Source organism: Podarcis muralis, chromosome 3, assembly GCF_964188315.1.
Source record: "Podarcis muralis chromosome 3, rPodMur119.hap1.1, whole genome shotgun sequence".
Lineage (NCBI taxonomy): Eukaryota > Metazoa > Chordata > Lepidosauria > Squamata > Lacertidae > Podarcis > Podarcis muralis.
Genome location: NC_135657.1, coordinates 109,268,303 through 109,290,391, shown reverse-complemented (window position 1 = coordinate 109,290,391; position 22,089 = coordinate 109,268,303). Strand labels below are relative to the sequence as shown.

Below are 22,089 nucleotides of genomic sequence, written 5' to 3'. Positions count from 1 at the left end.
GTTTCTAACACTGATGTTTAGTGGGGTTTCCATGGAGGTAAAATCGAGAAGTAAATGCTATGATTGGTGCTGTGAAATTAGCATGTAGTGCAAATCTTGTAGGACAAAGTGTCTTTCATCCCAGATACATCTTTTTCTTAAGTGCCCTTCTGCAGAAGTATGCTGGGCAGAATGTAAAAAACAAAACAAAACCTTGGATGGAAAGAGGTTACTGCTGGGCTGTTCCATGCATTGTTCTTTGGTTGGAGGCACAGGTCCAGTGAATAAGTCAAAGTTAATTGGGAAGTTGAACAGTAACAGAAGGTTTGCTCCCTGTAGTTCAGAAGAGGCTTTTGCCGAAGTTTGAGGCAGAGGCAAGAGGGGAATGTTTTAAACTTTAACATCGAGGATTCCTGGTTTGAGCCAGTTGAACACATTCTGATCCCTCACCCCAACCGTATAAAATGGGCCCATCCTGCTCTTTTGTTGTAATTTAAAGTTCTGAATTAGCCCTTGCTTCTTTAAAATTTTGATTGACACAAACTCAAATGCTGCATGGACTGATCGAGCACGGTGTTCTTTGCAAGCGACTGTGACTTTGTGCTGGTCAGAAAACTAGCAGACGGGCCAATAGTATTGATGCCAGTGCCCGCCTCAGAATCTGTGCTCAGAGCCAGAGCTTAAAGCTTGAAAAAGTGAAGTCAGAATGGATAAAAGTGCCTCTTGCCAGGTCTGGAGTACATTTCAGTTGCTACTGAGCCACTACAGTAGGGAGTCACCCTGTCACATCAGGGTTAAGGGAAAGCGTGTTCTCCAATAAATGAGAGCACGTGTTGCGGTGTGGGCCACCAGGCCAGGCCTCTTGTTGCCAGGCAGGTTAATAGTTGTTGCCTGGCACTTTGATTGGGTAACCGGGTTGCTGGGGCAAATTGTATGTTGCAAATTGGGTGGGTGGGACCATAGTCTTTAAATACTGGTGCACTCTGGTTTCTCTTTCTCTTTGCAGAGTGCATCGGATCACCCGCCCGCCCGCCCGCCCTCTTTTCCAGTTGACCTTGCTTTGCCTGTCATGGGGTCGTCTGCCTTGGCGCAGGGGCCTAGTAGGAATTTTGCCATTTGGTGATTGGCTGTGCCATTTGGTTTTTGCCTACTACTCAGCAATTCGTCACAACTTGTAAGGTTGTGGTTAGGCATTGGTTATAATATGCTGGTGGTGGAGGGGTCAGGCTGGGCCTGCCCCTCCCATTGCGCTGAAGGGAATTCCATTAAAGGAATCCTGGGGCTTGCCATGATTTCGTCCAATCCCTGTCATGGGACCAGGGCCGCCCAATCCCTGTCATGGGAATCCTTGTCATAGGATCTGGGCCGGCAAGCTTTCAGGGAGCTACTGGGGTGAGCGGCGTGGGTCCGACGCTTAGCTCAAATGACCCCCAGTTTGACTTTCTCTTCTACTGGCTACCGATCGGACCTCGGGATGTCAGTTCTGTCCCAGGCGGGGGGACAGATAGTCATAACCAATGTCTAAACAACCACTCACTGATTTTGTATTTTAATAAAGTTGTGGCCAAAATAGTGCCCCAAAACCAAAACTAAATTACATGTTATGTGTGAAGTTATTTGAGGGGTGGCCTGGGGACCTACACACGCAAAGATGAAACACTTTCATCTCCTTTTAAAAGATGCTAGTGTGGCAGGAAAGGGTTTCTATATTCCTCAAATGCCTGACAGCCTTAAATAAACCTGCCTCTACTCAAAACACCTACAATAAGCTTCGCAGTGCAGTGCATTTAAAGGGAAGAAAGGGAAGCTTATTTTCAGTTGCAATGTAAACTATATTAGATCTGTGATAGTTTTGCGTCATCTCTTTTACCAGCAGAGCTCCTATTATTAGCATCCTATGGCGCTGTGGGTTAAACCACAGAGCCTAGGACTTGCCGATCAGAAGATCGGCGGTTCGAATCCCGTGACGGGATGAGCTCCCGTTGCTCTGTCCCTGCTCCTGCCAACCTAGCAGTTCAAAAGCGCATCAAAGTGCAAGTAGATAAATAGGCACTGCTCCGGCGGGAAGGTAAACAGTGTTTCTGTGCGCTGCTCTGGTTCGCCAGAAGCGGCTTAGCCATGCTGGCCACATGACCTGGAAGCTGTACGCCAGCTCCCTCGGCCAATAAAGCGAGATGAGCACCATAACCCCAGAGTTGGTCACGAATGGACCTAATGGTCAGGTGTCCCTTTACCTTATTTGACAGGCATAGGCAAACTCGGCCCTCCAGATGTTTTGGGACTACAACTCCCATCATCCCTGACCACTGGTCCTGTTAGCTAGGGATGATGGGAGTTGTAGTCCCAAAACATCTGGAGGGCCGAGTTTGCCTATGACTGCTATATGAGAACAGCAAACTCGTTCTCCAAGTCTGACTCCTGATGCAGCCTAAACATGTGTATGGATGGTTCCGTAGGCAGAGACTGAGAAACCCCAAGGTTTACAGAAATACAAAAAAAATTGTTAGGAGAGAAACTCTCATGAGGGGCTGTTGCCCCACCCCCAGTCTGTTCCCCACTTCAATACAGAACAACAAACTCCTGTGTTGCAAACTTAACACAACAAACAACACAAGCAACACAAAGACCAGTATACTAGATAGCACTGTAGATCTTATTACATAATATACATAATTTAGTACAACAAAAAACAAAATGTGTACACTTGTAAATTCTCTAATATATTTGAAAACAAATGAACACTCTGACTGTTTCGCTGGAATCTTCTTCAGCACAATCCATAGATTAGAAAAATGCACAAGGAGCAGTGGTCATGAGGATATGTAACCACTCTAAACTATGGGTCGTGCTGAAGAAGATTCCAGCGAAACAGTCAGATTATCCGGGATCCTACGTTGTTATTCACTTACTACTTCGGCACCATGAACGCCTAAAAAGTTTTACCGCTTAGCCCACAGGATAGCATCTATTACTTTGTTTTAACCATAGACTTATACTTCTACGGACTTTCAAAGATTGACAGACGTGTGTTCATTTGTTTTCAAATATATTAGAGAATTTACAAGTGTACACATTTTGTTTTTGTTGTACTAAATCATGTATATTATGCAATAAGAACTACAGTGCTATCTAGTATACAGTGGTACCTTGGGTTACACATGCTTCAGGTTACATACGCTTCAGGTTACAGACTCCGCTAACCCAGAAAGAGTACCTCAGGTTAAGAACTTTGCTTCAGGATGAGAACAGAAATTGTGCAGTGGCAGCGCGGCGGCAGCGGGAGGCCCCATTAGCTAAAGTGGTGCTTCAGATTAAGAACAGATTCAGGTTAAAAACGGACCTCCGGAACGAATTAAGTACTTAACCCGAGGTATCACTTTACAGGTCTTCGTGTTGCTTGTGTTGCTTGTGTTGCTTGTTGTGTTCCCCACTTCAGACTGAGCACGCTCAAAAACCACAGAATGCTGAGTGTTTATATTATTTTAACCATTGGACTGGAAATGGAGTGGGAGATCCTAGAAGAGAGGGTTCGACTGGTTAGAACTCTGAACAGGAGCAGCCTGTGCTGCAACATTTTGCTGCAGGCTCCTTTGGTTTTGTTTGTTTAATACACACCCTGTGAGCTTTTGTTTCTGTCATCTTTTCAAAGGGCAGCTGCCTGCCTGCAGCAGCAGATCATTGCAAAATCCTGGTGGTCAAATCAAAGGACAAGCTGCCTTGAGAGTTCTTTTCTTGATGAGGAAGAGTAAAGTAGATTTGGACAGGGCAAATGAAAAGAAATAAAAATAAATTCAGTTCACTAGCCATCTTGCAGATTGATTGCAGGGCGATAGAGTGACCACAGAGCCACTCCTGGAAACCAGGTCAGAGATGCCACAAGCAATGCAGAAGGTTAGGGCGGATGACTCCTGGTGACATAAGCAAGTGAGCTGAACCACTGGTAGTAAGCAAATGCAGCAGATTAAATGTAGGTCAATAGATAATTTGATCTGAGGAAAATTCCTTCCCTATACAGCTTTTAAAAAGCTGTGGTTTTACATAATGATTTGGACAGACCAAAGCTTTACTCACCTGGAGTTGAGAGGGTATTGAATGTCCTCAGTGTTCCAGGCTTGGAAATGGAAAATATCAGGGGGTGTTGCTAATGAAATACGCCCCCCCCCACTCCCCAAGCACATTTAGTAGTGGCACTTACAAGTCCTGACAGCTGATTTCAACATTGTCAACATGGAAGCTGTACCCATACTTCACACAATGCAAACTAACGATACATTTGTTCCCTCATCCTCTTCAGCTTGAGCATTTCCTACATTTGCTCAGGTTGGACAGAATGGAAACTGAGTGCCTTGATACCCCTTTCACAATTTCTATTATAATTTCCATATTCATGTTTTTTTTTTTAAATAACAATAAGCATATGAATAGGATTGCTAATAATGTTCATAGTAGTACATAGTGTATAATACATATATATTCACACACTTCTGTATGTATGTACACAGCTTCTTACAATTCATTCTACTCTTCAAGTACAAAAGGTTTGTTAATTAAGGTTGAGAATTTCTGACAATTTAATATTTTTCCAGCATCAAAATACTTCTAGAAGACTCATTCATTTTGTAACTGCACCAAGGATTCAAAGCATATTGCATTATTTCATTCTGTATCTTTGGGCTCCTTTGGGATATAAATTCAATAAACAACTGCTTTATATATTAAAAAGAGTTTCTTGCTTCGCTTTCCTTCCCTCTCTTCTCTAATCGTGTCAATGCAATGTCGAGGATGCCCTCTGTTAGCTTTCTAACCCTTACATCTCAAGAGTGGTGTGTTAAGTGAGACTATAACAGATGAGGCCACTGATTCTTAACCTTAAAAAAGACTTGGTTTTGAGCTGAGCTGGTGTCAGTTGTCAATATGGACATGGGCTGTTTTCCCAGTACATGCCTCTCTCATTAACAGTCATCTGGTAGAAGCTAGCATGTGGTTCTGGGCGGTGCCCTTGAACTTGAGTTCCAATGGGAGATTTTCCAGTAGGGAAGTAGATTCTTTACAAAAAGTACTGTGCACTTGTGGCACTGTTCCTCATTAGATCAGGGCAGCCATAACAAGGGCAGAGGACCCAGCAAATTTGTGGCTTAAAGTGGGGGCTACTCTGTGCTGGTGGATCTGCTTAGGTGAATCCAGGTCTTATCCTGTAGCCACTTCTATTTCTCCTGTATTCCTGAAAATGGCAGCACAGGCCCAACAAGTGACAAAAGTCCTCACAACAATGGGCAGGTGTTGGGGCTGGTTTTCAACATTGTGATATATCAGCAGCTAAATACCGCAATATTCTGATCTATAACGATGTCTGGAATGTATCTCAGTTGCTTCTTCCTCCGCACCTTAGGGGAAGAAGCAGCAGCCAAGATACATTGTCCAGCCCTTCTGTTGTTGTTGTTTAGTCGTTTAGTCGTGTCCGACTCTTCGTGACCCCCTGGACCAGAGCACGCCAGGCACTCCTGTCTTCTGCTGCCTCCCGCAGTTTGGTCAAACTCATGCTGGTAGCTTCAAGAACACTGTCCAACCATCTCGTCCTCTGTCGTCCCCTTCTCCTTGTGCCCTCCATCTTTCCCAACATCAGGGTCTTTTCCAGGGAGTCTTCTCTTCTCATGAGGTGGCCATAGTATTGGAGCCTCAGCTTCACGATCTGTCCTTCCAGTGAGCACTCAGGGCTGGTTTCCTTCAGAATGGATAGGTTTGATCTTGCAGTCCATGGGACTCTCAAGAGTCTCCTCCAGCACTATAATTCAAAAGCACCAATTCTTCAGTGATCAGCCTTCTTTATGGTCCAGCTCTCACTTCCATACATCACTACTGGGAAAGCTCCAATAGCTTTCCAGCTCAGTTGGGCTGGGCAGCAGTGGAGCATATCCCTGGGGGGTGCGGGGGGCGGTGCCCTCTTGCACGCCACAGTCCAGGGTAGGAGAGGGGCAGGGAAGCTGCTCTCCACTCTTCTCCTGCTCTCCTCCCCCGGGTCAGGCCTGATCTGGGAGCAGAACTGTGCTAGGCACAAGCACCGCAGCTAAGATGCAGCGCGGGGCCAGGATCTGATGAAGGAGCCTGCTGTGGGAGCGCCTGTTTGCACCTCCTTTTAAAATTGTGCCCGGGGCCATGGCACCCCCCCCCCCCCGCACCACCCATGCTACACCTCTGGGGCTGGGCAATGTAACTCAGTAGAGGCTTCTCAGACTTTGTGTGCTGTTCCCGGGTGAGTTACTGTGTGGTGTGGTCCGTGTCCAGTCCGAGGCTGAAGCGGGGTCCAAGGCAGGGAGGCGGGCGTGGTCAGGAACTCTGGCAGAAAGCAGGACAGGGTGCCGGCAGGGACAGGTAACCAACAATGTTGCTCCCGCAAACTGGGACTGGCCTTTATCTCCTCTGAGGCATAGGGCGGCCCTGGTCCACAGGTGACCCGCCTCTCCTGGCCTGGAGGCGAGCACTCCTCCTGCGGGAACTTAGTTCCCTCCGCCTCTCTGCCCTGAGCCTCTGCAGCTCAGGAGAGGCTGGAGGGTTACTGGAACCAGAGGCAACCTCACCTTCCCCTGACAGGGCTGAGAGAGGAGCACCTGCAGGCAATGGGTCCTCAATCACCTCCGGAGCCAGAGCGGATTCAGCTGGTGTCTGCTCCTGAGGATCTGGCACAGGTGAGGGCCCTTCAGGTTCGGTTCAGCTGGCCCTGGAGGCGGGGACTCCTGCGCAGGCTGGGATTCCTCAGGTTCAGCCTCTGAATCCGATTCCCAGGCCACCACACTTTGCCTGCACCTTTGCCATTTGCAGGCAATCTGAGCTGGGAATACATCGCGGCTCCACAGCCACCGCGATGTATTGCCAGCTCAAAATGTCTGAAACTGGTATTGCAATCTGAATGCTATACCAGTTTCAGACAATTACCAATATATCGCCCAGCTCTAGCGGGTGTGTTTGTGTCCAGAGTCTTACATAATTGGTTAGCCTGCTACTCTTGAGGAAAAACCAAAGCTCTTTCGGAAGTGCACTAGGTGACTTTTAAGGATATTTGAAGTCCCACTGGGAGTTCTCTTAAACAACCATCTTATTACAGTTTGGATTTGCTAAGTGGCATTGGCTTCTCAAGTGGAAACTGCCCAATGAGGGATAAAATGCAGCATTAGTAAATGATATGTCCCAAGCTAGTCAGGCATCAGCGTGGGAGATGAGAATTTGTAGGTCAAATGCTTGCCCCAGGTGGTGCTGCATGAGTTTGAGTGTGTTTTGATTATATCTGTCAAAAAAGGCATATCACTTAAAATTCAGTCTTTCCCTAGGTAAGCAGTTGCTTTCTGCAAATATGTAAATAATCTGTGTGGAGTTAAGCACACCTGTACTTTGGGACTGGGGGCTTTAGGGAATAGAGACATTGACTCTTCTTGCCGTCTCTTTTCACTGTACTTTGGGCGCATAGATTTTGAATAGCTGCTTGCTCAATGCTCTTTAATCTCCAGACGTATGTATTTCAAGGCTCAGTTGTAATTTTGGTTAGGTGACAGCAGGAATTTGAGAAGCGTCTGCCTTGGTGTGCTTCGTAATGGCCTTTTATGAAACTGTAGCTGGTGAAATGAGAGCTGAACTCTTATCTAAATGCAGCCATAAGAGGTGTGCTTGAAACCACCACCACCTTGCTAATGAGGAAAGGTTGGTGTCTGGAAAGAAGTCATCTTCAGATGTTGGAGTTAAAATGTCAGACTCGAGTTATCTCCCGCTTGGACTACTGCAACACGCTCTACATGGGGCTACCTTTGAAGGTGACCCAGAAACTACAACTAATCCAGAATGCGGCAGCTAGACTGGTGACTGGGAGTGGCCACCGTGACCACATAACACCGGTTCTGAGAGATCTGCATTGGCTCCCAGTATGTTTCCGAGCACAATTCAAAGTGTTGGTGCTGACCTTTAAAGCCCTAAACGGCCTCGGTCCAGTATACCTGAAGGAGCGTCTCCACCCCCATCGTTCAGCCCGGACACTGAGATCCAGCACCGAGGGCCTTCTGGCGGTTCCCTCATTGCGAGAAGTGAGGTTACAGGGAACCAGACAGAGGGCCTTTTCGGTAGTGGCACCCACCCTGTGGAACACCCTCCCTTCAGATGTGAAGGAAATAAGCAGCTATCCTATCTTTAAAAGACATCTGAAGGCAGCCCTGTTCAGGGAAGTTTTTAATATTTAACGCTGTATTGTTTTTAACACTTGATTGGGAGCTGCCCAGAGTTGCTGGGGAAACTCAGCCAGATGGGCGGGGTATAAATAATAAATTATTATTATTATTATTATTGGACTTGGGATCTGGAAGAATGCTTGCTTCCTGTAGGCATCTGGTTGGCTATTGTGAGAACAGGAAGCTGGACCTGATCCAGCAGTGCTCTTCTTTTATGCTTAAAGTTGCTGGGTGATCTTGAGTCAGTTACTGTCTCTCAGCTTAATCTACCTCACAGGGGTGTTGTGGGGATGAAATGGGGGAGAACCATGTATGCCACCTCAAGCTTCTTGGACAAAAGATGGAACAGAAGTGTAATAAATGGGATTTGTGGCCAGTACAAAAATTCCAATGTGACTTTTCATTTTTCCTAGGAAGTGAGAATTTGACCATGCTCTCCCACCTATGATTGCGTTGCATCCGCTTTGAATTTATTTACTTGCTGTATTTTTGGCCATGCCCCATCACCAAAAGGGTTCACAAGATGGCTCACAGCATTATAAAATAATAATAATAAAATAATCGGTAATCACAAAATAGAGCAAAAAGCAGCAAAAGTCAAATAGAGATCGTATGGTTGTGGTCTTTAGCATTCCTGGAAATGTTTTTGGAATTGGAGGAAGAACACTGAAGGCTGCAGTGGCTTGCCTCTAAATATGTGTGTGTGTTTTGCAACGCTTTGGTAGATGCATGAAGATAGCACAAATTATAGCGGCTGTAAATTCAGGAACGAAGATCGATGAGGTGGATTTGTGCCAGGAAGTACTTGCCTCTTCACCACCCCTTTCCAATAAGCTGCTTTCATGTTTAAAATATAACAAACGAAGAGCTGAAAAATTTGACTGTGGTTGAAATAAGGCTGAGATTTCCCCCTAAATGCCTTCAGTAATAAGTCCCATCAGTTCCTTAGTGCACTTTAATAGAGAGCGCAAAATTTAATACTGTAGCAACAATATCTACTGCACCAACAACGAATCCAACAGTGCAGATGTAAGTTAATGGGCATTAAGGATTAGATCTTAGTTCCGTTTTAGAGGTGACTGGGTCATTGGGATCCTCAAGTACTTGGGGATGGAACAGCATAGGTTCCTAACAGCTGAAGCTGTTGAGTTGATTTGAAAAGTTGAATACAGTGGTACCTTGGTTCTCAAACGCTTTGGAACTCAAACAACTTGGAACCCAAATGCTGCAAACCTGGAAGTAAGTGTTCCGGTTTGCGAACTTTTTTTGGAAGCTAAATGTGCTCCGTTTTGAGTGTTATGCTTCCGATTTGAGTGCCACACTTCCGCTTTGAGAGTTACATTGACGATTTGAGTGTTACACTTCTGTTCTGAGTGTTACACTGCTGTTTTGAGTGCCATACTTCTGTTTTGAGTGTTACACTGAGGTCTGTCTGTTTTTGCTATTTATTTTGCATTTTTGTTTGCGGCTTTTTGTTTTGTTTTTGTGACTGTGTGGAACCCAGTTCAGCTACTGATTGATTGATTGTGTGACTGCAGTTTATTGTTTATTGACTACAGTGACATTGTTTATTGCTTTCATTTTATGGATCAATGGTCTTGTTAGATAGTACGTAAAATTCATGTTAAATTGCTGTTGTTTTTAAAAGTCTGGAACAGATTAATCCATTTTGCATTACTTTCTATGGGAAAGCCCATCTTGGTTTTGGAACGCTTTGCTTTTGGAACGGACTTCCGTAACGGATTAAGTCTGAGAACCGAGGTACCACTGTAGGTGATTCTGGAAGGTAACTTCCTGTCGCTTAAGGTTTGGAATTTTCACATTTCCATATTCATGTAGCGCTTGCATTATAAAAGTGTGATTGCATGTACAGTGGTACCTCGGGTTACATACGCTTCAGGTTAAATACGCTTCAGGTTACAGACACCGCTAACCCAGAAATAGTACCTCGGGTTAAGAACTTTGCTTCAGGATGAGAGCAGAAATTGTGCTCCGGCGGCGCGGGGGCAGCAGGAGGCACCATTAGCTAAAGTGGTGCTTCAGGTTAAGAACAGTTTCAGGTTAAGAACGGACCTCCGGAACGAATTAAGTGCTTAACCCAAGGTACCACTGTATATAACCGTACATGCTTAGAACTATCCTAATATACTAGTATACTAGAATTTATAGGGTAAACTGTCTGCCAGTTTCCAACAAGCAGTGCTGTGGCCAAGATTCCCCGGAGGAAGTGTCTGGGTGGTACTGCTTTAGACGGTAAGTGGGAGTGAGTCTGACATGATGGAATACTTCTCTATGCAAAAGAAACTTCCCTCGGCCGAACTAGCACATCAGGGGAGAATGCCAGGGCCTTTCTTCCTCACGTGCTAGATCTTAAAGGAGAGAAGAGTTTCTTTTCCACAAGGGGCATTGCTAACACGCCGCCCCACTGACGCTGTGAAGTGGTGCAGTTCACCTGGAACTATGCCACTTTTAGTGAGAACCAGGCATTTTTTCTCATATATTAAGCAGACCAGGGTGTTCACGATGGAAAATTCACGCTTTGTAGCCTCTCACACAATACTTTTCAACTGCAGTTGGCCAAACACATTTTTAAAGTTAAAATTTCCTCCTTAATAGTCGACCTCCTGGGACGCCAAAGCACCACATTATGGTAACATATTGTTGTTGTGTTAACACCTTGTTCCATTGATTAGCACATGAGAACATCCCTGTGGACATGTTACAACTCCCAGTGCTCACCCAGGAGGCCAATTCAATTAGTTCTGTAAGTGGAATTTGCGCAAATACTTAATAACGGGATTGCTACTTGTGATAATGTCTCTCCACTCCCTCACACCTATTGGATAGCGAAAACTCGCTGCTCTGAGGGTAGAGCCATAGGGTTGGTTTTCCTCTCCTTCTTAATCAAGTTCCATCAAGTGACTTTATGATCTTGCTTAAAGCCACACTTGCATTCTGCTAACTTGTTTTCTGTACGTACGGGGACATGGGTGGCGCTGTAGTCTAAACCACTCAGCCTCTTGGGCTTGCCAGTCAGAAGGTCGGCGGTTCGAATCCCCACGACGGGGTGAGCTCCCATTGCTCTGTCCCAGCTCCTGCCAACCTAGCATTTCAAAAGCATGCCAGTGCAAGTAGATAAATAGGTACCACTGTGGCGGGAAGGCAAACAGCCTTTCCATGCACTCTGGTTTCCGTCATGGTGTTCTGTTGCACCAGAAGTGGTTTAGTCCTGCTGGCCACATGACCCGGAAAAACTGTCTGTGGACAAATGCCAGCTCCCTTGGCTTGAAAGCAAGATGAGCACTGCACCCATAGCTGTCAACCTTTCCTTTTTTGTGTGGGAAATTCCCTTATTCCAGCGCTGTTTCCCGCTGCTTCCCGCTGCTATCCCGGATTGTTAGATATCCCGTAGACTGTCCCCGGGACAGGTGAGGCTGCTTATTCCTTATACTTTCAAGGCTGCTGATCCCTTATTTTCAAATCTGAAAGTTGACAGCTATAACTGCACCCCATAGTCGCCTTTGACTGGACTTAACTGTCCAGGGGTCCTTTACCTTTACCTATTCTGGAATTGTTTTCATCCTAGAATAGGTAAGGAAAAAGCGTTGTGGTGGAGGAAAGTATTTTAGGTTGGTTATGCAGAACAGCTAAGTGAATGAATGAGTGTGTTTTGAAATATCATGACTTCTAGGCAGTTCTCCCTGCTTTGCCCCATGTAATTTCTCCCCATTAGCTTACAAGTAGTAAAAGAATTGGCCTAGAAGTCAATGTGCTCAGAGGGTGGCTCTCTGTGCCCCATGTATTCTGGTAATACTGAAGGCAGGACATCGAGCTTCTCAGCTTGGTAATTCCTTTTAATAGAACAGTGAGGTTGAGGACATTTGCAGGGGAGAACGGAGGGTTTGTCCAGCTCTTCCCCACCTGCTGTCTCTGACAAATGAGGCCATATTAAAATGCTTCCCCCACTCCACCCAAAAAAATATAGGGCTCTGAAATGAGTAAACCACGCTGAGGGGAAAACAGAGCATTTTCAGGGGACGATGTGGAGATGTGGGACCAATCTCTCATCCGCCAAGCCGCCTCTAGAAGAGCCACACCTGTGTGTGTTTTAATCAGGGCTTGTTTTCGGGCGGAACTTGCCGGAACTCAGTTCCGGCTCCTCTCAGGTGGGCGCCATTGCCATTATAAGCAAGCAAGGGAGGTGTTCACGGTGAATTCTGCCACCTCTTTTTCTAGAAAAAAACAACCCAGCACTGGTTTTAATCAAGCAAACGTGGGTTTAGGAACCCAGGCTTCTCAAGATAATGGATACTAACAGTTGGGTAGAAGGGGTAGGAATATAAGGGGGCTAAGGCCAGCAGAGCTCCCAGACCCTTTGCTTTAAAAGAAAAAAAGGGGGGAAAGGGGGGGGGAGTCAAATCAGGTATTCCTGATGAAAGTTAGAGCACAAAATATGGGCATAGCCTTTTCTGTGGTGGCTCCCCATTTGTGAAATGCTCTCCCCAAAGACTTACTTGGTGCTGTAGTCACTTGTCACTTGAGAGCCATCCTGACATGTCTTTAGGCTCTAGGCAAAAACATTCCTCTTTATCTAGGCCTTCAGCTGTTAAATAATCTATGGCCTGTTAAAGGTGTGTGTGAGGTGGGGGCTATTATTATTATTATTATTATTATTATTATTATTATTATTATTATTATTACTGTATTTTTCGCTCTATAAGATGCACCAGACCACAAGACGCACCTAGTTTTTGGAGGAGGAAAACAAGAAAAAAAATATTCTGAATCTTAGAAGCCAGAACAGCAAGAGGGATCGCTGCGCAATGAAAACAGCAATCCCTCTTGCTGTTCTGGCTTCTGTGATAGCTGCGCAGCCTGCATTCGCTCCATAAGACGCACACACATTTCCCCTTACTTTTTAGGAGGGAAAAAGTGAGTCTTATAGAGCAAAAAATACGGTAATTACTACTACTACTATTATATTACTAGGCTTTGCTTTATGATTTTACGACTATGCTCTGTAAAATATGTTTTTAACATTAGGCACTGCCCTGAGAGCTTTCGATATTATTATTATTTATTGAATTTTTATAGCTCCCTAGACCCGGGGGTCTCAGGGCGGCTCACAGAACAAAATAAAGAGCGGTATATAAATCAAACTGAAGAATAATAACAATACTACTGCTTTGGGGCTCAGTAGGCCGCACCATTGCTGAGGGCAGTAAGTCACTGTTGCTAAGCAACCACAAGAAGGAATGTTGACACCTGAGACTGGGGAGGAGGCCCCTCTCAGAGCAGCAACCAGAAGCAGGAGAAGCTGGCCAGAGGAAGTATACTGGGGTACGTTAGTTGAAGCACCTTCCTGCCATCAACGTTACTTCAATCACTCAGGCTGCTTAGCAGTGCTACTGTTTCACACCATAACAGAAATGTTTGCAAAAGGTGAAATACGTTTTGTTAACTAAATAACTAACAAAGCTGAGACCAGAAGAGGAAATCTAGGACAACTTGGATGCCAAGGAAATAATTTAATAATTTAGCTGCAACGTTAGGGATGATTCATGCACCACCTCTCCAACCCGGATTAGTGCACGTGAAAAGTGTTTTGCATGTGGAGGAGGGGGATGCAGGGAACTTTAAGCCTCGAGGAAAGTCCTTGCATTTGTTGCAACATGTTCTGCTTGGAAAAAACAGACGCCAGCAGTGCTTGGGAGGAGCCAGTTGTCCAAAACCGCAGAGTGAGAGGCGCTGGGAAACTGCACATGTCATGCATGCCAATTCCCCGTTGCTTAGCTTGTCAGGTTGTACTTGGAGTGCTTACATGAAGCAGACCATGTACAAACAGCACTCTGCGGGACCTGGCAAACCCAATTGCCATCTGCCTTCATCCTCTGTCTTTTGCAATATAAATGGTTCAGGCTGCAGCTTCTTAGAAACCGGAGGCTTGAAAATAGATACTTAGGCAAACACGTTCATGCAAATTATCCAGTCATTAGTGTGAGAGAGCTGGGGAAACCCCTTCTTTCGGCATACCTCTTGTTCCTCCCTCCCCCTCCATAATTCATAATAATAAACCCCAACCATCACCCCAACACAGCAGCCTTGGGTCCCCTGGCTGGGCCTGGCTGTCCCACTGAAAAAGGAGGTAGTGACCCAGGACTGGCCCAAGACATTGGGCTGCCTGAGATGTCCCACCCCCTTTCAGTCCATACACAGAAGCAAACCTGATTGGCAGTTAAATCTGCCACTTGACCACTAGCAATGGGACACCAAGAATCCCATCCAGCTGTGGCAGGCTTACTTAGGGTTAGGTTAGGGGTACAGAGCAGTCTACACGGCACACACGGCTCTGTGCTTTAGCACCTCAGTGCTGCTTGCTGCCCCTCGGGAAGTGTGCCAGTGTGGCGCAGCTGTTTGTTTATTAAATTTCTATACAGTCATACCTTGGGTTACAGACACTTCAGGTTGCGCGTTTTCAGGTTACGGACATGCCAAAACCCGGAAGTACCAGAATGGGTTATTTCCGGGTTTCGGTGCTCGCGCATAAACACCAAATCACAACCCGCACGTGTGCAGACGAGTTGCGGGCGCTGCATGTTGCAAACGTGCCTCCCGCATGGAGCATGTACGCAACCCGAGTGTCCACTGTGCCACCCATCATCTGAGGACCACAGGACGGTTTACAATATATAAGCACAAAAATACACAGCATAGTAACAAACAGAAACAGTGCCCTCCATATATGGTTTAAAAGGCCACTGAAGGTTTAATGAGCCTAAGCTCTGTGAGAAGAGGCATGTTTTTGTCTGGTGGCTAAAGAGATGTAACCTCACTTAAAGATAAGGTGGCAGGCAAGACTCCCTGAGGAGAGCATTCCACAAACGGGGAGCCACCACAGAAAAGGCCTCTTCTTGTGTTGCCACCCTCCAGACGTCTCACGGAGGAGGCACATGAAGAAGGGCCTCAGATGATTATTGCAGCATCCGGGTTGATACACACGGGGAGAGACAGTTCTTATGAATGTTGGACCAGGACCTGGGAGATCTGGGTTCAAATCCCCACTCAGCCATGAAGCTCACTAGGTTATATTGAGCCAGCCACAGCCTCTCAGCAGTACCTGCCTCACAAGATTGCTGTTGTGCCAACCCAGGTGGCTTCTGAATGGGGTATGAGGAGGTCGAGTGACATTTTGCCCTTTTGCCTTGGGCAGTAAAACATTGTGATGGTTCTGGCTGACTTCTACAGGATGAAAAAGCTGATACTTCTGAAAGCAGGAAGAGCAGTGCAACCCTGGCTACGATTGCCAGGGTTTGCCATTTCCATTCTAAAAGGGCAGAACTCCATTTGGGGAGATAGCTAGCAAAGCAGTCTTTTCCATTATTCTGTGTATTTCCACGTCTCGTTCCTAGAATAAAGCACTTTGATCTTCCCAATTTCTATCCTTTTCCCAATCGCTCTTAAATACTGGTGGGAGGATGCGGATTCTTCAGACTACCCAGAGAGGTGTAAATTAGAAATTCTTTCCTCCCTGGACTAACAAATAGTCCAATTCTCAGGGTGACAAATTCGAGTCAATGAAGAACTGAAATCTTATTTTAGAGTGAGCTTCCCCTGATGTGCTTTTCACAAACCTCCACCTCCTGTAGTTTGTTCTACTACTAGGATATTGACTGATGAAGAGGTGGGTGGTGACTTTTCAACCACTCTTGACAGCCTTTTCCTATTAAAGGGGCTGGACTCAAGTTCCCCAAGAGATTCTTTTGCCTGTGGGTGAATTCTTGTTTTCTGTTTATTTGTTTTTTGACAACATGTGCTGGAGAGTAATGGAGGATGTCTCTGTGCGTCTTAGGCTCACTGGGCAATGGAACTTTCTGTAAAGATGGCAAGCAAATAGAACTTACCAGCACGGGACTGAGAGCTTTTAAGAATTAGCTTTTTACAAATTTAGTCTTCTGAATTCAGTGTTTTCTTCATCAGTTGCACTAATTTGCCCCAGCATTGAATCTTCTGTACCTAACTATACGCAAAAATGCTCTGTTGCAGTACACACTGCTGGTACACATTTATTTTGATTTTATAGACAAATCGGGTCCTCCATTAAAGAGGGCACGTATTGCGGTGAGACCTGGAAAACCGACACTCTGTGTTGTGGGTGGGTACGGTTGGTCAGCCACAACACCAGATTGGTAGGTCCTTCGTAGCTGGGTGCAATCTGGCCAATGGGACGCAGTCCAAATGATTATTGGGACCTATTTATGCCCATGCACGTGACCCAGAGCTTCCTCTTTTGGCCTGTGCATTCGGAATACCTGCCCACCTCTCCCTACTTTTAGTGAGCAACCTGGGAGGTTAATTAGAATAATTATAATTTTTGTTACTTGGAGCTCTTTTTAATTTTATGAGCCTCTCCTGGGCACTCCTAGGATGGTAGTAGAAGGGAAACACAGAATAGGAGGATTCCAGGATGTGTGTGCCTGTCTCCTCATCCCCAGAACAGGAGCAATGTCATCATCTTCCAGAGCACCAGGATGCTCTGGTACATAATAATAATAATAATAATAATAATAATAATAATAATAATAATTTATTATTTGTACCCCGCCCATCTGGCTGGGTTTCCCCAGCCACTCTGGGCGGCTTCCACAGAGACCAAAAATACATTAAAATGTCACACATTAAAAACTTCCCTGAACAGGGCTGCCTTAAGATATCTTCTGAATATCAGATACAGTGGTACCTCGCAAGACGAATGCCTCCTAAGACAAAAAACTCGCTAGACGAAAGGGTTTTTTGTTTTTTGAGCTGCTTCGCAAGACGATTTTCCCTATGGGCTTGCTTCGCAAGACGGAAACGTCTTGCAAGTTTGTTTCCTTTTTCTTAACACCGTTAATACAGTTGCGACTTGACTTCGAGGAGCAACTCATAGAACGCGGTGTGGTAGCCTTTTTTGAGGTTTTTAAAGACTTTGGTGATTTTTGAAGCTTTTCCAAAACTTTCCCGACACCGTGCTTCGCAAGACGAAAAAAATCGCAAGACGACAAAACTCACGGAACGAATTAATTTCGTCTTGCGAGGCACCACTGTAGTTGTTTATCGCTTTGACATCTGATGGGAGGGTGTTCCACAGGGCGGGCGCCACTACCGAGAAGGCCCTCTGCCTGGTTCCCTGTAGCTTTGCTTCTCGCAATGAGGGAACCGCCAGAAGGCCTGAAGTGATGATGAGGTTTTCAGGATTTTTGTTTTGTTTTGGTGACTTGTTAGCATAGAGCAAGGCAGAGAAACAAGGAGAATAACAAAGTAGGGGCTGGATACTTCTCTCCTTTTCTTTGATGGGTTTCTTACTGACACTCTCTTAAGTGATAACACTTCTTTGCAGGATTGGTTTGCATTTCAAATTAAAAGCCATCAGCTGCATTTCAGGTGGCTGAAGATCTTTTATTAATGCTCAGTGCATTTTTTTTTACAAGTTAAAACTGCAGCTGAAACAATATGCACAGGTTTTCTGGCAGTTGTGCTAATAAATTTAATTAGTAAGCTAAATCCTGCTGCCTTTGCTCAGTGTATTTGTGTGTGCATATCACAATGGACTAATATAGCTGCCTGCATTTTGGGATTCTATGTTGGGGTTTCTAGATCCTGGTTGAGGATATGTGATTTCAGAGGATTACGATGAGCCCCTGCATTTCACTGCTCAGTTAACATGGTTCTAAAATCCAGCAGCTCATCCCAGTTCATGAAACATGGTTCTATAATCTAGGAGTTGTGAAACGGTTCTTGCATATAATTGGCAGTAGGATTTGTAGGAAAAGCGGGAGGGGAAGAATGTAGAATGGCAATGTGTATGAAGGAAACATCTGAAAATACTTAAGTAGCATGTTGTATACTTCAAGGGAGGCTGGGACAGAGAGTTAATGACAGAGAGGCTCCGACTTGTGTGGAAATATTCTCAGAAAACAAACTCTAAAATAGATGGAGCAAGTCGGACATCACAGAATTGAGACGGCATCCCCTGGAGGGAAGCAAACGTAAAATGCCTGGCTTTGCAATGTGCTCAGCCTCTGAGGTGTTGGGTTACTTTGCAGTTGTCCTCTGATCTTGTCCAGCAATTGAGAGGAGTTAGAATAACGTGTGTGTTTTGCAAGGCCTGCTCACGTTTTGAAGGGGTGGTAGCGGTGGAATTAAGCAACTGTGTTTTGGTTGGCACTGGGAGTATCTACAGTAAGACTTAAAATAAATACTGGCAAGTGTTATCTTCAGCATTGCGTAGGGCAAGGCCAGTAAAGTGTGCTGTTTTCCTTGAGTACTTTAAGGGCACCTTTCTGTTCCACCAACTTTGTCTAATGAGTTACCCAAACTCCTGTATAAATGAGAAAGGCATGCACATAAAATGAATGGCAATTTATGAATACTTCCTTTTGCTAGCTAGGGTGGTATATTTAGGCATGCAAGAAGAGCTTTGCAATGTGTTAATACTGTGTCCTTTCTTTCTTTGCCAGGATTCCACCAGTGTGACGTCAGTTTTTGTCCGAACAGACCCACATGGATTTTTCTTGTATTGGACAGACCAAAATAAGGTAGATATACATTGAAGTACTTCAGCTTCCTCTTTGTGGTGGCTTCTTTTTCTGACCAAATACCTTTTCTGACATATTTGTAACCCCCCCTTTTTTTAAGGATGAGAACTAGGGATGGGTGTGTGTGTGAATTTAAGCAAGTCCACATTTAAAGATTCACACTTAATTCACTACCTAAATCACACTTCCTGAAAATTTTGCAAACCAAAGCACAGCAGTTCTTCAAAAGTCATCCTTCCCTGAATATTCCAATGCAGTTCTCAAGCCAAGTAATGTGTACAAAAATGCAAATACTAAGGTAAAGTGTACATAAGTGAAAGAAACATACAAAAATGCATCCTATTAGGGAAAATTGCATTGCAGAACAGTGTATTTTAGGAAAAAATGCATACAAAAATGTATATCTTAGGAAAATTTTGCATTGTAGCATTGATAAATTTTCATGAGGACTTTTTTAAAACAAATTCACAAGCTGATGTGGAAATGTGGGGGACTGTGTTTAAATTTGGAAAAATAAGAAACTGAGAGAACTCTGGACCATTTCCGCAGAGTGTGGCCATGTTTTCTAAGTACCATATTTTTTGCTCTATAAGACTCACTTTTTCCCTCCTAAAAAGTAAGGGGAAATGTGTGTGCGTCTTATGGGGTGAATGCAGGCTGCGCAGCTATCCCAGAAGCCAGAACAGCAAGAGGGATTGATGCTTTCACTGCGCAGCGATCCCTCTTGCTGTTCTGGCTTCTGAGATTCAGAATATTTTTTTTCTTGTTTTCCTCCTCCAAAAACTAGGTGCGTCTTGTGGTCTGGTGCGTCTTATAGAGCGAAAAATACGGTGCTTATCAGTTCTACTTGATAGGAACCAGGAAAAAAAGTCTTATTGACTTTTGAAGATTGCAAGCAGTGAGAAAGGAAGAGCATTGATGATGAACATTTATATGAAAGTCTTCAACTATTTATATAGTCTGGTACTAGGACATTCATTTTGTGTTTCCTTGTTCCTGTAAAAAACAACAACCACTAGTACGTATATTGAAACGATGCTCTAGGACAGGGGTCAGCAAACTTTATCAGCAGGGGGCCGGTCCACTGTCCCTCAGACCTTGGGGGGGGGGGCGGACTATAGTTTGAAGAAAAAATATAAACGAATTCCTATGCTCCACAAATAACCCAGAGATGCATTTTAAATAAAAGCACACATTCTACTCATGTAAAAACACACTGATTCCTGGACCATCCGCGAGCCGGCTTGAGAAGGCGATTGGGCTGGATCTGGCCCCCGGGCCTTAGGTTGCCTACCCATGCTCTAGGAGGGTATATATTTATAGTATTGTTGCTACATTCCTGACAAATGCTTAAATACCTATAGCTTTTTAAAAGAGCACTTGTTCAAGATAATTTGAATTGGACTATCACTGTGTGATTAAAACCCAATCTATAAGGGTCAAGGAAGGATATTTCTCTTCAGCTGATAATGATGGTTTTAGAAACATTTGCCGAAATGTATCCTGAAAGGCTTTGTTTAGAAAAACAAAAATAGATCAGCTGCCTGAAAGCTTTGCTTAGAAACTTGAGTGTTTGTTTACCATCAATGCTGACAGCTATTGAAAGATTAGTTGCAAAAAAAACTTGTAGGAAGAACTTGTGCTAATGCCAGAGCTTGCTTATAATGTTGCTTACTGCAGAGGAGTGGTTAGAAGATGTAGGGAAGGCACCTTGCCAAAAATATTCATCCGTAGTTGGTTCTAAGCTAGCAGTATGTACCTGGAGGAGGGGTAGGCAAATCTGAGTTAAGGAACATTATCTGTTTTCTCCCCTTGCCTGAAATAAAACAATTTCACAGCTGGGCAAACAAAGGCTGAGGTTTTATCAAAAGGGGATGAAATGTTCTGGAGATGCAGACTTAACTTTTAAGCCTTCAGTTTGGTGTCTCCCTAAAGCTAAGTAAGTGTGACAAAAGAATGACAGAACCTTGCAAACTGAAGACGAGGGTACAAACTTGACAAGTGTTGCCAAAGACCCAATGGCTATCATTTCTGAGTTTCCAGTGCTAGTATTTAGCATGTGTGGAGAATCGGAAGATCTTAGAACGCAACAATATGCACCTTCATGTCTGAAAGCGATGGATTTCTTATTGCAGTTAATGATCCTGTCTCATAATTGCCTTCTTGTTCAAAATAAGAACTAAAATACATGAAGATGGGGAGAACTACAAAGTATGAAAGAATGCAAATCTGCAAATGGCTCTTCCTATGTTTCTGTTATGTAAAGGGAAGGACTCTGATTTGGAGAAGGGGCACCGCGTATGTGAATTCTCCCCCCTACCTCCAGTTAAATTTAATCTCTTCTGAATTACTATTTGAAGTTCCTGTTATCAATCCCCTCTCTGCTCTGTGGCTACTAGTAGCTTCCAGGAGTGGCTTATCAGGAAAATGGTGCAGGGCAAAAGAGTGAAGCCCTCCTCCCTGAATGTCAGTACAGAATTCACTACACCTAAAGTGAAAATAGAAATAACATAAGATCTGGTCATTGGCCCCAAGCCTTGATAAGCAAAGGTAAACACTCTAGGCTCACAAGGGTCATGTAATACTTGGGCAAATGGATGTACAAGTTCTATAGCATCCACAGGATGGTGTTCCAAAACAGTCTTAAGAAGATGGCATTAAGAAAAGCTAGTGTGGAATAAAGAGAAATTTATTGTAAGTAACAATTAGGCTTAGGGGTGGAATATGAATATGTTATTAATATTAAGGATTAGAATAGTAATAAAGGATGAAGAAGTTAGTAAATGAAAGAAGTTAATATTATTAGAAAAATGAATTTGGAGAACTGCTAAATAGGTGATATAATGAAATTCAGTTAGAGGGGATTCGAGGAAGTCAGTTATTAATGTAATGAAATTAGGATTTGGAAGTTAAAATTTGTTCTTATGGGGTTTTTTGTATTTTGTGTATTGTAATATTTGTCTTTCTTTTGTTTTTCTCTTTTATGTGATAAATGTGAAAACCAATAAAAAAAATTGGTAAAAAAAGAAGAAAAGCTAGTGTGGAGCAGTGGTTAGAGTGTCAGATTAGGACCGGGGTTCAGATCCCCATTCAGCCATGGAGCTCACTTGGTGACCTTAGGGCTGTCACTGCCTCTCAGCCTCACCTATCTCGCAGGGTGGATATACAGGAAATGCAATAAATAAATAAGATGCTTATCAACAGGATAGCTTGATTCTCAAAGAATAAACAATAATACACATGTAGCTGCTTTCTTAGGGGACGCAGGTGGCGCTGTGGGTTAAACCACAGAGCCTAGGGCTTGCCGATCAGAAAGTCGGCTGTTCGAA

At 44.4% G+C, this 22,089-nt stretch overlaps 1 protein-coding gene across 2 annotated transcripts in view; it reads left to right on the top strand.

Annotated features, from left to right (window-relative positions):
* Positions 1-22,089, top strand: part of PLCB1 (phospholipase C beta 1) — a 468,615-nt gene that overhangs the window by 13,633 nt on the left and 432,893 nt on the right. For both annotated transcript variants that reach the window (XM_028722210.2, XM_028722211.2), the window contains exon 2: positions 18,683-18,760. In XM_028722210.2, coding sequence (XP_028578043.2) covers positions 18,683-18,760 — 78 coding nt within the window. The remainder of the gene's footprint in view (positions 1-18,682; positions 18,761-22,089) is intronic.